The sequence below is a fragment of the Ursus americanus genome, chromosome 16 (assembly GCF_024610735.1).
Source record: "Ursus americanus isolate L20-20 chromosome 16, mUrsAme1.1.p, whole genome shotgun sequence".
Classification (NCBI taxonomy): Eukaryota; Metazoa; Chordata; class Mammalia; order Carnivora; family Ursidae; genus Ursus; species Ursus americanus.
Genome location: NC_142142.1, coordinates 22,213,496 through 22,231,855, shown reverse-complemented (window position 1 = coordinate 22,231,855; position 18,360 = coordinate 22,213,496). Strand labels below are relative to the sequence as shown.

Below are 18,360 nucleotides of genomic sequence, written 5' to 3'. Positions count from 1 at the left end.
TTACCATCATAGAATACAAGGAATTTTCTCCTTTAATTTCTCTCTTATATCTATGAATTACACATTTAAGAATGAGTTGTGACTATTTCTGTCCTTTATAGATTTCAGTTTCTGTTTAAAAGGATGTTTAGTTTGGGACTTGAAAATACTGCTTCCTGAACTCATCAGGTTAATGCACATCCTACAAAGCCTTCTCCAGCAGGGACCTTTTCAGCACTCCGGACAGATCCTCCAGGGTTTCTTAGGAGAAGAATGTGGGTAGAATACTTTCCACGTAACTGCTTCTTTTAAGAGAGAAGCTTTCCCTAGTCCTTTACACTCTGCTTGACAAAATCTATCATCTGGATATTTTCATCGCACCCCCTACATCACTGCCATCACATGGCAGTATTTTGGCTGTGGGCCGTACCCAAAGAGAAACCAAACTCTGCAATGTTGATTTGTTAAAGCACTTATTTGAGATTATTTGTGAGAGGGGTTGATGTTTGAACAATCCAGATACTTACTTCCATAGGGAGACAGAGGCCTCTGCCATCACTTCATAGTCCATGTGATGGACATGGTGACAAACACCAAGGTGAAAACTTTGTCCAACCAGCACAAAATATGTTACTTTTGTGACTAAAGGATTTTAATAATTCTGACGTTCTCAGTTTTGTTCAAAACACATTAAAGATTTTATAGGGGTCTCACATTTTCTTTTATGAAGTTTTCAGAGCATTTTAGATTAAAAAAACTAAATTAAATGCCAATAAAGCGTAGGTGAAATTATAGATAGAAAATATGAGATAACACTAATCATGAAAAATATTGTACTTATTTATATACCGTTCTTTCCCAGGCTTTCTGTCCTCATGGGATGAAGAAAGATACATATCCAACTATTCTTCTTTATACTCTTTGCTGTGTTATTTTAATAGAGTATAAACCAGCTTTGTAAAAATACTGAAGACTATCTTTTGATATATATTGGGATATGCTAAAGCTAATCAGTTTGTTTGGAGTTTGAATATGCTGAAGGTGTATTACTACAAATCAGGAACAGCCTATAGTTTAGAAATATGTGTTATTTTTTAAATTCAGAGAAATATTAATGCTAGTCCTGAAGCATCATTTAGTCATTATTTTCATTAATGAGTGGAGCTTAGGAGGACATAGGAACATAAAAAGAAATATTTTTTAGTTCATGATGTGAAAAATAACATTTGAATTTTGATTTTGAACTTTCAACTGTTTGTAAAAGACAATCTTCCTGGTATTTCTTCATCTCAGTCAGTTGAAACATAGTTCTAAAAAACATTATGCCATAGGCTTGTTTTCATTTCCTTTAAATTCACAGGGGAAGAAAAAAATCTAGATTTTACCAGTTCTAGTCTTGTTTGAATTATATATCTACCTTTAGTCAGGAGGGGAACCAAGCAAAAGTCTTGGTTCAGGCTCAACCTTGATCCAACAACTACCCTTTCTTGAGCATGTTGGGCGCCATGCCACACATTGTTGTTATTTAATCCTCATAACAATTTGCAAAGCAATATTTGTTCTTAGTTCTCTGTTGTTAAAACTGAGTTGTTGTTGTTGTTGTTTTCTTTCCACTGTCAAATGAAATGGGACAAATAAATAAATACACACATCCGATTGGTTGGAAATCAAACTTACCCTCTTTCATTACATTAGGTAACTTTAACCTATGGTGTGGTTAAACATCATGGAATTGTTTCATTGTGGTTTCCAGTGAGTCGTGGTATGGTTGCGAGGGCAGACCCTTGCACAAGATTGCCTGAGTTGGAATCCCATCTTTTTATGGGATTACTAGCTATTAACCTAGAGTGGGTTACTTAACATTGCTCTGCCTCTGTTTTCCTCATTTTTCAAATGGGGCACAGGGGGGCGCTTGGGTGGCTCAGTCGGTTAAGCATCCGACTCTTGCTCTTAGCTCAGGTCTTGACATCAGGGTTGTAAGCTCAAGCCCCATGTTGGATTCCATGCTGGGCATGGAGACTACTTAAAAAAAATGGGGAACAGGTTGTAACACTATAAGACACATTGAATAATTATGATGAATTAATTGTACAAATATAAGCAAAGTTCCAGACCTACAATTAAACAGTGTTGTGACTATTAATCTCATCTAGGCCTTTGAATATCAAATGTTTCCTACCTTTCCCTTGTTACTGAATTTAATCTCCTCAGCAACCCTGTGGTTTGTACATAATTGCTCTTTCAAATATCTTCTCTTATTTTAGTCAAACTAGTTAGGAAATTTAAAGGAAAGATTTAGATGTGAAAAATGTATTTTATGTTGGTTTTACAAAAGTTGGTCTTGTTAGTCTTATAAAAATATCAGATCTATGAATAATTCCCTAGTTTTCACAGTAACTCTAGCTATAGGCTATTGCTCTTAAACTTTGCTCTTAAACATAAATGTTCTGAGGAAAATTAAAATGTCATAATGGTGCTAGTGGGCACTGTAATAATAATAATAATAATAATAAGAAGAAGAAGAAGAAGAAGAAGAAGAATGTAACCTGTTTACATTTATAATATTTTGCAGAGGAATAATTGAAAAATATTTCTTAAAAATCAGTTTGTCTTAATACACAAGAATGTAGAAATCTTTAAAGACTAAGAAGAAAGGTAAATAACATAATAATTACCTTTTTAAAAATAAAAATGAGATTTTGAAAAACCAGTGTATAATTACTATATAAAATGTTCTTTGTCTTGTTAAAATTAAAATGAACTTGATATTTCATATTAAAAATGGTCTTCAAAATGATAAAGTGTATCAGAGGATACTCATTCATTTATTACAACTTATGGCTACTCAGAACCATGCTTATTTAATGTAAGGCAATATCATCCTTCACTCTCAGGGTTTAATCTATATTTCTCAAATTGAAAGTGTAACCTTTAAAACAATATAACGCAGCTAGAAAGAAGTTACAAAGTAAAGAAGGGATAAGATAAGCTTATTCCAAACTACTCTCCTTAAATTATTAGGGCGTTTCAGGAAAAAGTTTTCTGGGACTGACAAATCCAGATGATTAGCACTTAGTTATATTCTTTTTTGATGCTTATGAAGAACTTGCCAGGATATAAATCAGCAGTTTTCAGCTGGGGATGACTTTGACCTGCAGGGGACATTTGACAGTCTCTGGGGACATTTTCATTTGTTACAACTAGAGGAGGTGTGTTTGCTATTGGCATCTGGAGACCAGGGATGCTGCTAAACATCTACAATGCACAGGACAGTAAACCTCCACAGCAATATGTCTACAGTGCTAAGAGTGGGGAACTGTGATCCAAATGATTCCAGGAAATAGAGCTACTCTATTTATTTAGTTGGTTTGTATGGCTTCTAAATGTAGTGGGCTGTCATTATATAAACTTGTAATGGAAAGCAAAGAGAGTCTCCAGAATGTTTTGCAATCAATGCATAAGGTTTAACCAGCCAACCCATTTGGTTTTTGGGAGACATTATCATCTGATTATGTTGAGTGTGGGCTTTGGAGCCAGAGAGAGTTGGGTTCATGTCCTGACTCTGCCATTTATTATAGGTATGAGACTCCTGGCAAGATTCTTCGCTTTGAAACCTTAATTTCTAGAGATATTTAATGTAGGTAGTAATCACACGTACCTCACAGGGTCATTTTGAGACTTACATTAAATAATGTTAATGCATTATTTAACACAAAATAGTCACCAAATAAATATTAGCTATTAATAAGTAACTGGAGATCGAGTTAGAAATGCAAAAGCACATTTTCAAGCACCTGATAAGTAATATAATATGCACTGTAATGCTTTACAGTCTTTCGAGGTATGCCATAAATAACAAGAAAGCAGCTGAAGGCTGCAAAATGGGAAGATGCCTGGAATCCCTGCTTGATAATTAAATTGAGACTAGTTAACGGTAGATTACATCATTTGTATTGCTTTGCTGTAGAAGACTGTTTCAGGTCTTCATGGACTACTAAACCAGTTGTTTCATGATTTACGACGATTTAGTGGCTTTATTCTAGTGCCAACACCTTTTAATTAATGCAGAAAATAACATATTTCACTTTTGTACAATGTTATTTTGTGGCCCTTTTTTGGGTTAAGGGGGTTTTGTTGAAAATATGACATATTTTTGGATCTGGGCTAAATAGAGAGGGTGCTGGGCTTTTTTGTTTACAAGGTCACAGATGTGTGCTTGAGATAGCTACAACAAAGGAGCTTTCCTAGACTATAAAGCTCTCGGCATCATACCTCAGAGTGTCTCTTATCTATGGGATGCACTTGTTTTCAGGAAAATACATCAAAGGCATTCACGGCACATGCAATATTGACACCGCTGTCTATTTGGGATGAGGCTATTGCTCAGGCAGAAGGAATCATTTTAGTGTTGATGTCCTGAACTGTGTGATTTGCTTGTGTGGGGATTAAGTTATATAAGAGACATCTGTGCCAGAAAGATGGTCAGTGTTTGAGAAGATTATTGAAAATAAAAGACAATGTGAGCTGTGAATCTGGTTACAGTGTAAGTTGCCATTTATGCAGATTCTACCCACCAACGTTTTTTCTTCATTTAGGATACAATAGGAGACTGTATGATTACCAGAGGCAGAATACTTTTATGCATATTAAATATATGTCTACTGCTTTCTATAATGGGGTAGTGATTAATTTGATTACGCTGTGAGCCAAGAAATATATTATTGAATAAAGCAGACAGTGGTTCTGAAAATAAGACCCTAAACCAATCACAGATTGGTGTGTGTGTGTGTGTGTGTGTGTATAGGTTTATTATATATATATAATATATATAAGTTACACTACGTAAACTCCTATCATTTACTGCTTTTGATTGAATTACAACTCTCCGTATATTAGGTTGTAGATCTGTAACATTTTGAAAGCTTTTTAAATCATTGTATTAGTTAATTCCTCCTCCTTATCTATAACAAGACCCTGATTTTTTTCTTTTCTCTTTCTTTCTTTCTTTCTTTCTTTCTTTCTTTCTTTCTTTCTTTCTTTCTTTCTCTTTCTTTCTTTCTTTCTTTCTTTTCTACCAATCTATAACCTCTACTTCCTCAGAGTTATAACTTAAAGCAAATAATTTATTCTTTTGGAGACTCCATTTCCTAATATATGAAATTGGATAATCAGATGTTCTTGGCAGTAATTTTGTTGTAGGTTGAAGTGGGATTAATAATGGGAAAAGGTTCTATAAATTGAGAAAGTAATACAGTATTACTATTTCCCCTCCTTTTTTTCTTTTCCTCCAAGACTCTTGTTAAGTAAATGTATGTACCTCATGGTGAGATAACTAAGGAGAAATGGCCTCACCCATGAACCTGTATAGGAGGTTGATGTTACCTTTTAAAATCTAAATTGATAGTAAAGTGTGAAAATGCTTATGCTAGCAATATCATGCATTTGTCCTATAAAAATACTTTCAAAAGTAAGCAAAATACATTATTTATAACAATCTAAATATCTACTAATAGGGGATAATTAAATAAATTTTGGTATAATCATATAATTGAATGTTATGCAGCTGTTAAAAAGAAATGGGTGTTCTGAGTGTGAATCTTGGCTCTGATAGTCACTTGCTTTAGAATATTAAGCAAACCATTCCATCTATCTGAGCCTCAGATCCTTCATCTGTAAAATATGCATAAAATTATTTATCTTACAGTTTTTTTATGACAAATGATATTTCATGTGAAACACTAAACATAGTGCCTAGCACGTGGTAAGCTCTCTCTGTATTTTAATTATTGTTATTGTTGTCCCCATCAACAAAATGAACCAATATGGAAAATATTTACAATATATAGAGAATAATAAGATATATTGATATAGATTTCATACTAACACTATTTGAATTTAAAAATATGATAAAAATTATATGTTTAGAAAATTATGGAAGAGCAGATACCAAGTTGTAGAATGTGATTAAACCTGAGTTTTGAGATGGCATTTTGCTGGGTTCTGGTCCCAGGCCTGCCAAAAATCATTTAATCTTTGTGAGTCTCAATTAAACTGAGTCATCTACAGGGCTCTCTCTAGTTCTGTGATGCAATTTTCCTTAATATGTTGAAAAGCCATGGGGAACTCTAAAGGTTTCTGCCTGCTACGTTGTCAGTGCCCTCTTCTCTTTTTGAGGACCTCTGTTGCCTGAACCCATTGGATGGAGGGAGTTGTATTATCCATTTTTAAATTTTCCAGGGTGGGGCGAGGGATACTATTTTGGAACCTCAATCAGGTAGTTGACCAGAAAGCCCAGTGGAGGCAATTCACTGTATTTATTTGTTCATGTAGCAGAATTTATTGAACATCTATCTTGTGTAAGGATTATACCAGGTGCCATATATAGCATCAATTTAACCTTTAAGGGATCCAAAGTGTGTTGGAAGATAAAACATGTATAAATAGCTATAATATTAGCTTAGTAATAAACACAAAGTATCAATAAAAATGTCATGTGAATTCAGGGATTAGAGCAAATACTACAATGTGAAGGATCTGGGACGATTTTATAAAAGGACTATTTTGAAATATCTCATTCAATCCTCATTAAAACCCTTTGAGTGATACTATTGTCATTCCAATTTAGGCTCAGAGAGGCTACGTGACATAAATTCTAAGTCCATCACTTTCTAAGGGATGGGCTAGTTATTCATTCATTCATTCATTCATTCATTCATTTATGTTTAGTTGGCACACAATGTTACATTAGTTTCAGGTGTATGATACAGTGATTCCATACCTTTATATGTTATGCTATGAATGACTGGCCAGTTTTTAACTTATCAAAACCAATTACATCATTTGTAAAATATAATAAAATAATACTTACATCTCAAGGTTGTTATAAGGATTATTGCCACACACATGCCACACACAGACACATCCACACACAGACACTCAATGCACACAGAAAATAATATTTTTGGGAGAACAGGATATATTTTATTTTTTGCAACATGAAAGCCCTATGTGTGTCTGTGAATATAAATTGCTCAGGACTTTCTCTTTTGGTTCCTTTTATATCACATGTTCTTATGTTCTCTCCTTACTTATGACTTGCCTTTGTTTCCTTCTCTGGCTTTTCCACAATCTGACCTCTCTGTGGGGCTTACTTCTCAGCTCCACCTTTTCTTTATTTATACTTGCTTTCCAGTTGATTATATTCATTGCAAAGATTTTATGTCTTGGTGACCCTCAGTTGACATCTCTAACCCAGATCACTCGTCTTGGTCCAGCCTTATATAGCCACCCTCCTGTTTGGCACCTGCACCTAGGTGCTTTACAAGTATCTCACATTTAACATGTTCAGGAGAAAATTACTCAGTTTTTCTCCGCCTCCATCTGTTTCTGTACCAGTCCATCCCATATATTTTAATAGTAAAATACACTTGTTTTTAGACTCAAAACCTAGGAGTAGACCTTAATTTTTCTCTACCTTATAACCCACATCCAGTCCATCACAAGTCCAGTTGATTCTACTTGCAAAATATATCTGATTGTGTCCACTTCTTTCTATATCTGCTGTCCCCAATAATAGTGAAGCCACTGTAATTCCTTACTTAGATTATTCAGGTCTCCTAATCAGATTTCTTCTGTCCATTATCCAGAACAATGAGCAGCTAGAACAATCTTTTGTAAGATTGAATTGTGCCAGTCGTTTGTTTATATCTCAATGGTTTTCTATTGCTCTTAACATACAAATTCCTTTTAATAGCTTACACTATCCTACATGGTCTGGCCCTTTCTTATTTTTGCAGCCTCATCTTGTACCACAGTTGCTCCCATTCTTTATGCTCTGGCCATACTTTTCACATGACTGCCTTCTTTCTTTTATCGTTCTTTGCATTTACCAGGCTCTAGCTAAAGTCACCTTTTATACTACTGATCTGTGAGCCCGATAGGAAGCATGTATCTATCACCTGTTCTCTCTTGAATACTTAATTTCGAGGACAGAGTCATGGCATAGGCATGCCATCAATATTTGTTAAATGAGTTAATGAACAAGTGCCTGGTGGATGATGGGTGTTCAATGAAAGATAATGATGGCAATTATCAATGTACATCATTGTGTTGATTCATTACATTAGGCTTGCCCACTCAAAAGTTAGTAGATATTTCTTGAATGAGTTAAAAAATTAATTTAGCTTATAAATGGAAGGCAATACTTCAGTGTTTTATGTGCGTGTGTGTGTGTTGACTATGTCTCAATATATAGGGCTTGCCGAATATAATTCTAACAAATAAAATTCATAGGAATATTTTAGTTTCACCATTTTTAAGCCACTTCTAGTCTCACTTATCACTTTGATGCTCTTATGTAATAAAAGTGAGTCCTGTTTTGTTATTGAGTTTGCTCAGTAACGTTCTGGATTTAACAAGACATTGTAATTTCTTTTACCATACGTATATGTATTTTTTTTTTTTTGGTCTGAAGTAGAATTCACATGTTCATGAGAATAAGCATTGGTCTCTACGTCTTTGGTCTAAGCAAGTGAAGGGAAATCTTGAGAATAGTCAGATAATTTCCCAAATGAAAGAGTTAATATCAGTCTTTGTTCCCTGCCCCCTGCCTACAGTGCCAACTTCTATACCAAAACTGATTTTTTTGCCCTAAATATTGCTAAACACCTAGTTATCCTGGAACATCTAGTTATTTGATAAGGTTTTTTATTTTAATGTTTGGCACTATGCAAGGCCGCCTTTCTCTGTTGCCATAAGAAACAGTAAAAGGCAGTGGTGGAAATGGTGGGAGCTGGGGAGTGATTAGAACTGTGATTCAGGTCATCTTCACTTGGTGTGTGGACTAGAATTTTTGCAGATCTGATGGGTTTTGAAAACCATTAGTATTCTTGAAGAAGCATCATACTTGTATAAATTCCTGAAGAAGCATCACCTGTCTTTGAAAGGTGCTGCTTAGGGAGTCAGTCACTTGAAAACAATTTGAGATCCTTGGCTCCAGAGAGGATAACGTACCAAATATGTCTCTTATACAATTATTTCAATAACCCAAATCACTAATTTGTCAGTTCCCTTTTACAAACTCTGCTAGAATTTGCTATAGGCAATTTGGGACAAATTTCCTTCTTCCTGGAAGTTTAAACTGAAATAGATGACTATATTCAACACTGTACTAAGTTTCTACTTGGAAGGATAGTTCTAAACATGCATCCTTCCAGCCCTTGGAGTCTTTGTGATATGGAATTTTTTTTTTCTCCTGGACCAGAGATAGAGGACTGATTACTGTGAATTTTATTACAAGACTCTGTAATTACTCTGAAGACTCTGGAGGACTGAGTGGGTTGCCAGAGAATTTTCTGTCCTCACCACATAGCTACAGAATGCCCTTGGAAATATAATAACAGAAAAAGTCATGTCCTGAACGTATATAGTCCTATTCAATATACAAAACTTTTGCATAGTTGATATCTTATGTTGATTACCATAAGGGTAGCCTAGTACATATGATGGGACTTTTTGGATGAGAAAATTCTGGTACTGAGAGGTTGAATACTTTATTAATAATTCTTAATAGCAGAACTGGAGTTTGAACTGAAAGCTATTTTTGCCAAAAACTGGTGCCCATTTCACTTTGTTTTTCTACCTAGTTGGGGAACATTTTACTCTGCAATACCCCAACCCTCTTCCTTCTTTCCTGTAATTCATTTAGCTTGGAAATACCTACCTGGCCTCGTATGTCTTTGTTTTATATTATATGGAAACTGGACACAATACTTATTGGGAAGATTGTTCAGCTTGCCTTACATTGCATTTGAAGAGGGGTTATGTAGTCTTTATTTAAAAGTTACTTTATTTTTGTGATTGCATAGTTAATACATGATTAATGCTGAAAATTTGGAAAAAAAAGTGTTTCTAAAACAAAAAGTACCATCACCCAGAGACAACTAGTGTTTTTTATTTTGGATTGCATACTCCCTAAAGTTTTCTGTTCATGCCATAGTTTTGTTTTTACGGTGCTTTCTCTCATCTCCACATAAGAGTATCATTTGGCCTACCACACATAAGATTTGCTTTTGTGTACTCCAAATGAACAAATGAAAAAAATACTGATTTATGTAAAGTAGGATCAAGAAGCTCTATCAGATTGCTTCATCAAATTACAAAATTACAAAAGAGACAAAGAAGAGTCTTAAAGATTTTTAGATTGCTTTTTCAAAAAGATTATATTCCTAATTTACATAATCAAAGTCTACTAATATAGACCATGAGAGTTTCTCAAACTAGTTGTACTTACGTTGCTAAATACCGATGCTATTTTTTTTTCAGGTTTTGAAGATCATGATCACGTGGATGCATCTAACTCAATGGTACGTGGGGACGTGGTGGTCCTTTAGAGAGCACATCTAAATTACTGGCTAATTCCTTGGTTTGCCACCCAACATAGGACGTTGTTTGATTCTATCTATCAGAACTCTCCTAAATTTTCCCCACGATGCTATCTTTATTAGCTTGAACTCCTTTCCTAAAATGGTCCTTCTGTTGATCCTGTCAGTTCTGCTTTTGAAAGAAGATGTCCGTGGGAGTGCACAATCCAGTGAGAGGAGGGTGGTGGCTCACATGCCGGGTGACATCATTATTGGAGCTCTCTTTTCTGTCCACCACCAGCCCACAGTGGACAAAGTTCATGAGAGGAAGTGTGGGGCAGTTCGTGAACAGTATGGCATTCAGAGAGTGGAGGCCATGCTGCATACTCTGGAAAGGATCAACTCAGACCCCACGCTCTTGCCCAACATCACACTGGGTTGTGAGATAAGGGATTCCTGCTGGCATTCAGCTGTGGCCCTAGAGCAGAGCATTGAGTTCATAAGGGACTCCCTCATTTCTTCAGAAGAAGAAGAAGGTTTGGTGCGCTGCGTGGATGGGTCTTCCTCTTCCTTCCGCTCTAAGAAGCCCATTGTAGGGGTCATTGGGCCTGGCTCCAGTTCCGTGGCAATTCAGGTCCAGAACTTGCTCCAGCTTTTCAACATACCTCAGATTGCTTACTCGGCAACAAGCATGGATCTGAGTGACAAGACTTTGTTCAAGTACTTCATGAGGGTTGTACCTTCAGATGCTCAGCAGGCACGGGCCATGGTGGACATAGTGAAGAGGTACAACTGGACCTATGTGTCAGCTGTACACACAGAAGGTAAGCATCCTTTACATCCGTTGATGTATGTCTTATTATACACTCAGCAGATTCCCAGTTACAATTTCAGGCTTTGGAAGACTAAAATATTCTTGATTATTTGGGATCTTGTGAGTTGCCTGGTTATACCAGTAATATAAGAAGAGGTCGAGTGGCAGATGTCTAGAGAAGCTTAGATTTAAGCTAATATGAATGTTTTTGTGGCCATCATTCAGTGAAGTGAAATTTTTTTTGTGTTATACATTATATTATCTGTACTTCTGCTATGATGATTATAGAGATTTTTAAGTTTTCTGAAATTCATTGAACACCTCATAATTTTCACATTTAAAGTTGCTCCAATTGCCTATTGTTTTTGATGAAGAAGGTACACATAAATGGAGGTAGGAACTGAAGGCAGTCGGTTCTGGTCCAGGTATACTGTAATAGAAAATCATCAGTTTAGTCTTACAACTATTTTTTTTTCAAAAGAGAGTATAGTTAAATCTGGAAGAAAGATATGTATGAATTAATATTACCCTTGTCTAGAACATACTCAGAGTGTAAGTTTTAACAAGTCAAAATTGTTTTGCTTTAAAATTTCTTGCTTCTTTATGCTCAAAGCAAAACAAGGAAGCAAAACATGACTGAGGTTTTTAAACAATAACACTATTAGTCCTTTTTATTGGTTGCGGTGCTTTGAAATGTTTTCATATACATAACTTATTAGTTCATGACTAAGGCTGTTTGGGATAGGTTTGGTTTGACTACCTTAAGTGACCCAAATGTGAGACTCACTAATTACACAACACTCTTTCTAGCACAACATATGCATATACTAAAGCCAGAAGGTACAAAATACTTTTTATAGTTCATGGAAGCATTGTGAGGATTAGTTAAGAATTCAAGAATCTTGCAATAACATTATCAATATGGTCCAAACAATCCAATCCTGTAAAATGTGGGGTTGAGTTATTGAACAATTTATGAAATGACCAGAGTGAGCCTACTTTGGAGGTTGGTAACCAATCACCAGTCAGATATAGCAAACTATTAATTATGAAGTGGCATAATATAGATTTCACCGTGGGCCCACTCATTAACGATGTTCAGAGCTGCACAAACAAAAATGGGCTTCCATACCGGATTGAGAATTTTATGCCTCTGGAAATTCTTACATATAAGTTTGTAATTTACTTATCGAGATGTTGGTATATGGAGATTTTGAGCAAGGGATAGATGATCGAGGAGACCTTGGATTTTTTCTAATGCTGAGATTTTCATTATAAAACCATATTTCACTTTAACCTCACAACAATCCAGTGATACAGGCAATCCAGGTATTTTATTCCCATTTTAAAATACACATGCTTTAAGAGTTTAAATGGTCCGTCCAATGTATACCTAACAGTAATTTTAAAAGTAGGACTCCTAGTTACTGACTTCTAGCTTAGGGCCCTATTATAATTGAACAGAATTCAATGTAATCACACCTGAGGATATATTTATAGAATACATATTTATTAAGCACAAATACATGTAAGGACTTCTGATAGTCCTGTGAAGGGACAGCCCTCTGTTTTATATATCAATAAATACCCTTAATGGGTATACAATCTGGCAAAGGACAGGAGGCATGCATTGATACTTACATAACGATTATTCATGATGACAAGAAGTTATAAATATGTCTTTAAAGTAAACAGAGAAAAAATCAAGTCCTATCCTGTGGTTATAGGCCCCATCTTCAAGATCTTCAAGAAGGTAATGGATTTTGAGTTGGATTTTGACAGGAAGAATACTGACAATTGGTGAAAATTAAGAAAGGATGGAGTTCCAGGAAAGGGCATGAGAAAATATGAGGTGGGAAAGTAAAAAAATGTTCTAAAATTCCAAGAATAAATTTATGTTTTGGTTCGCTTCAAATCATAAGTTTCAGTAGGCACTTCCCTCTAGCTTTAGAAGAGTAAGTCTTGGTCTCTATGTAGGACAGGCCAATTCAAGATTGTGTTCTAAGTGAAACTCATCATCATGACCATTGGCTGTTACTAATTTACATTTATAACATAAATGTACACCAATAGTGATCTAATAAAATAAACTGATTTGTCCATATAAGTATTATTGCTTAGCTATTAAAATGAATGAGGCATTCTGTAGGCAATGAAATAATAATAATGAACTCCAAGATCATTTTTTAAGTGAAAAAAGCAAGGTGCAGTTTTGTGTATGGCATGTTATTTGTGTAAAATGGAGTTTATGTAAATCATTTGATTGATATTCAAAGAATTGCTCTCAGAGAAGACCAAAACAGGTAACAATTGCTCCTGCTGAGGAGGAAATAGAAGAGTTAGGGGATCAGGTAGAATGGGAGAGACTTACTTTTCTTGTATAACTTTCACATGCAAACATTTGAAGTTGTGTTTTATAAGCATAAGCCACCTATTGAAACATAACCATTAAAAGGAAACATTCTATTTGTGGGTAAAAAAAAAAATAAGCCAATAAAAATTCCATTGCCGAATCTAGGCAGATTTAATTATTTTGCCAAAAATAGGTCAATAGTAATTTTATTGCCAAAATACTGGCAAAATATTTGGATACCACTAGGATTCAGGAGAGAGCACACTTGAGTATGGACAAAGACAGGAAGAAATACTCTTTGGTTTATTTCTTTATGTGGTTTAGTCAGAAAGTATTTATATTGCTTTGATCCCAAGCAAGTATGTGGATAATGAGGTTATGTGGTATTATATCTTACAATTTATCTGTATAGAAGTGGTGTGGTAAGAAGTTTCAGAAGGTAAAAATCACATCTGGGATCAGAAAAGTGCTTGAGTGTAATGAAATAAAGCTCTGTTGGGTACTGTGGAAACTCCCCAAGATGATGCCTGGTTTTCTGTAGCCTGGCCCTTCAGAAAGCCCCTGTGGGATTTTCCATGAAATGGTAATACCAGTTCTTCCTTCAGCCTCTTTCTCTGGCTGGTTTGGGGTAACCCTCTCTAGCCCTAGATCTCTCAGCCCCAGTACCTCAAATTATTCCTATGTCCTTATAATTATCCACCTTTGCCCAGTTGATATTCCTCTTTTTTAAAGAGTGTTGAACTTTCCAAATGTTTTCCCAAGAGGCATTGATGTCTATGAAAAGATGTCCCATTTAAAAAATCCTTTATCCTCCCTCACCCCACAAATTGCTCATTTACTTTATACTTAAACATGATAGTGCTGTGTCACTCAGTCCTCCTGGCAGGATCACAAGGTGTTCCTTCAAGAAAGTGTTGCTGTCACAGAATTCCAGAAGAGAACACAAGGAGACTTGGGGTTTTGCTTCAATGTTAATCTCTTACATTTGCCATTTCCTTGATATGTGGTTTTTCTAGGCTACAAGACTGAGTATTTACTGTGGCTTGTTGTACCATGCAGAAATTCTGCCTAGGCCTTCTAGGCAAACCGATTAATAGTATGAAAGCAAAAAAAGAAAAAAAAAAGATTTTTTTTAATGCAGTCCATACCAATTCTTCAACTGTGTGTAGGAAAGGAACAGAAATTATTCAGAAGAAGAAAAAAAAAAACAGTCCTTTTGAAGGTGTCTATCGAGTCAGTACTCTCTCTGCTCTAAGGGGTCTTTTGCCTCAGCACTTTTGCAAACTTTGGTATGTGGGTCCATTTATGTCACAGGATCAGTAGTGCTTCCCTCTTTGGGGGTGTGGCAGACCAGCTGTTTTGATGACTTCCTTTGTTTTGTAACTTGATAGTTCCCTTCTACTCCCAAGAAGCACCAGCCTTATGACTGCTTTGGTTAATAAGATGTAGTGGAAGTGAGGACTTCCTTTCTTGTCTGTCTGTCTTGGGACACTATCATCACCATGCAAAAGATGAGAGCACCCAGGTTTTCCAGATGAGGCCATCTTAGACCACTTGAACTCAACTATGTGAGAACACCCAATGAAGATCCAACACAGTTGCCTTCCTGACCCACCATTAATTGCAATCACACATAGAGACAGCTGAAACTATAATCATTACTCAGCTAACCATAAATTTATGAGCAATAATGAATACCTTCAAGACAGAGTCTAGTATAAACATACTCATTCCCATGCCTTTAACTGTCCTGTCTCCCAATTGGATACTACTACAACGTTTATACCTCAAAATCAAAACAAAATACATGTATTAAAATGAATTAATATCTTTATATTTACATGTGTAATAAAATATAATGTATTATTTTATAAATGTGAAGTAAGTGCTGTAGGCAAGAAGAAAAATTTAAAGTCTTTCATCCATACTCCCATGACTAAAGGTTCGATAATTCCCTTAAAGTGTTGATGCTTTAAGTAATAAGACACTTGCATGAATTCCATGGTTACATGCTTCCCCTTGATCCAGCTCTATTTCATTGAGAAAAGTGGTTACAGATTGGATTTTATGTACAAAGTCATGTATATTATACTTTATGGATGACTTATGGGATTTTTATACTTCGCAATTTTTGCTGACTTTGAAACTCCACTGTACACAGGGCCTATGAGGGTGCCTAGCACATAATAGGTGTTCAAAGACTATTTGCTGAATGGATGAATTTGTGTTAGAATAGTATCTAACTCACTGTTTATGAATATATAGCATGTAGATAAATAACAGGTGCTTGTCATTTTTCAGTTTTGCTTCTTTATAAAAATGAGGTGCCAAGATGCTTCCCTTGATTAATTGTAAAATTCTATCCATACCCTACTCCATTTTTGTTTGCATTCACTCTTGATTTATTATTTCCATCTAATAATATAGGAATGTTAATTTGTTCTAGCCAAAAAACATGTCAGTGATGCTCTTGGGGAAAAATGTACCAATAAGTTGTACTGGTAAAATGACATCATTAGGAACATTGTCTTCAGTCTAACCTGTACGTTGCAATGTACCACTTTCAAGTTGTGATACGGTTTTCCATCAATTATTTTAACAGGTGATAACAATCAAGTTTTGCTTGAAAGATTTTCAATGTGATTCATAGTCTATATGCTTAGTTTAACTTCTAAAGAATGGGACCTCATTTTCCTGTCACATTTTTTCTTTTTTTTAATAATAATATTTTTTATTATGTTAGTCACCATACAGTACATCCCTAGTTTTTGATGTAAAGTTCCATGATTCATTACTTGCATATAACACCCAGTGCACCATGCAATACATGCCCTCCTTACTACCCATCACCAGCCTATCCCATTCCCCCACCCCTGTCCCCTCTGAAGCCCTCAGTTTGTTTCCCAGAGTCCATACTCTCTCATGGTTCATTCCCCCTTCTGATTACCCCCCCTTTCTTTATCCCTTTCTTCTCCTACTGATCTTCCTACTTCTTATGTTCCATAAATGAGTGAAACCATATGATAATTGTCTTTCTGTGCTTGACTTATTTTGCTTAACATTATCTCCTCCAGTCCCGTTCATGTTACTGCAAATGTTGTGAAATTGTTCTTTCTGATGGCTGAGTAATATTCCATTGTATATATGCACCACATCTTCTTAATCCAGTCATCTGTTGAAGGGCATCTTGGCTCCTTCCACGATTTAGCTATTGTGGATAATGCCGCTATGAACATTGAGGTGCATATGGCCCTTCTCTTCACTACGTCTGTATCTTTGAGGTAAATACCCAGTAGTGCAATTGTTGGATCATAGGGTAGCTCAATTTTTAACTTTTTAAGGGACCTCCATACTGTTTTCCAGAGTGGCTGTACCAACTTGCATTCCCACCACCAATGTAAGGGGGATCCCCTTTCTCCACATCTTCTCCAACATTTGTTGTTTCCTGCCTTGTCAATTTTTGCCATTCTAACTGGCATAAGGTGGTATCTTAGTGTGGTTTTGATTTGAATTTCCCTGATGACTAATGATTTTGAACATTTTTTCATGTGTCTGTTAGCCATTTGTTTTTTTTTTTATTTTTTTTTATTTTTTTTAAATGATTTTTTATTATATTATGTTAGTCACCATACAGTACATCCCCGGTTTCCGATGTAAGGCTCGATGATTCATTAGTTGTGTATAACACCCAGTGCACCATGCAATACGTGCCCTCCTTACTACCCATCACCGGTCTATCCCATTCCCCCACCCCCCTCCCCTCTGAAGTCCTCAGTTTGTTTCTCATAGTCCATAGTCTCTCATGTTTCATTCCCCCTTCTGATTACCCCCCCTTTCTTTATCCCTTTCTTCCCCTACCGATCATCCTAGTTCTTATGTTCCATAGATGAGAGAAATCATATGATAGTTGTCTTTCTCTGCTTGACTTATTTCACTTAGCGTTATCTCCTCCAGTGCTGTCCATGTTGTAGCAAATGTTGAGAACTCGTTCTTTCTGATAGCTGAGTAATATTCCATCGTATATATGGACCACAACTTCTTAATCCAGTCATCTGTTGAAGGGCATCTCGGCTCCTTCCACAATTTAGCTATTGTGGACATTGCTGCTATGAACATTGGGGTGCATATGGCCCTTCTCTTCACTACGTCTGTATCTTTGGGGTAAATACCCAGTAGTGCAATGGCTGGATCATAGGGTAGCTCAATTTTTAACTTTTTAAGGGACCTCCACACTGTTTTCCAGAGTGGCTGTACCAACTTGCATTCCCACCAACAATGTAGGAGGGATCCCCTTTCTCCACATCCTCTCCAACAATTGTTATTTCTTGCCTTGTCTATTTTTGCCATTCTAACTGGCGTAAGGTGGTATCTCAGTGTGGTTTTGATTTGAATTTCCTTGATGGCTAATGATTTTGAACATTTTTTCATGTGTCTGTTAGCCATTTGTATGTCTTCATTGGAAAAGTGTCTGTTCATATCTTCTGCCCATTTTTTGATTTGTCAAAAACCTCCCAAAAAACAAGAGTCCCAGGCCTGACGGATTCCCCAGGGAATTCTACCAAACATTCAAAGAAGACATAATACCTATTCTCCTAAAGCTGTTTCAAAAAATAGAAACAGAAGGAAAACTACCAAACTCATTCTATGAGGCCAGTATTACCTTGATCCCCAAACCAGGCAAAGACCCTATCAAAAAGGAGAATTATAGACTGATACCCCTGATGAATATGGATGTGAAAATTCTCTACAAGATCCTAGCTAATAGGATCCAACAGTACATTAAAAGGATTATCCATCATGACCAAGTGGGATTCATCCCTGTGATGAAATGGTGGTTCAACATTCACAAATCG

At 35.9% G+C, this 18,360-nt stretch overlaps 1 protein-coding gene across 3 annotated transcripts in view; it reads left to right on the top strand.

Annotated features, from left to right (window-relative positions):
* Positions 1-10,355: 10,355 nt before the first annotated feature.
* The window catches only part of GRM5 (glutamate metabotropic receptor 5), a 496,070-nt gene continuing 488,065 nt past the window's right edge, over positions 10,356-18,360 (top strand). For all 3 annotated transcript variants that reach the window (XM_045797501.2, XM_045797500.2, XM_045797499.2), the window contains exon 1: positions 10,356-11,164. In XM_045797501.2, the coding sequence (XP_045653457.1) occupies positions 10,504-11,164 (661 nt within the window). In that variant the 5' untranslated portion in view covers positions 10,356-10,503. The remainder of the gene's footprint in view (positions 11,165-18,360) is intronic.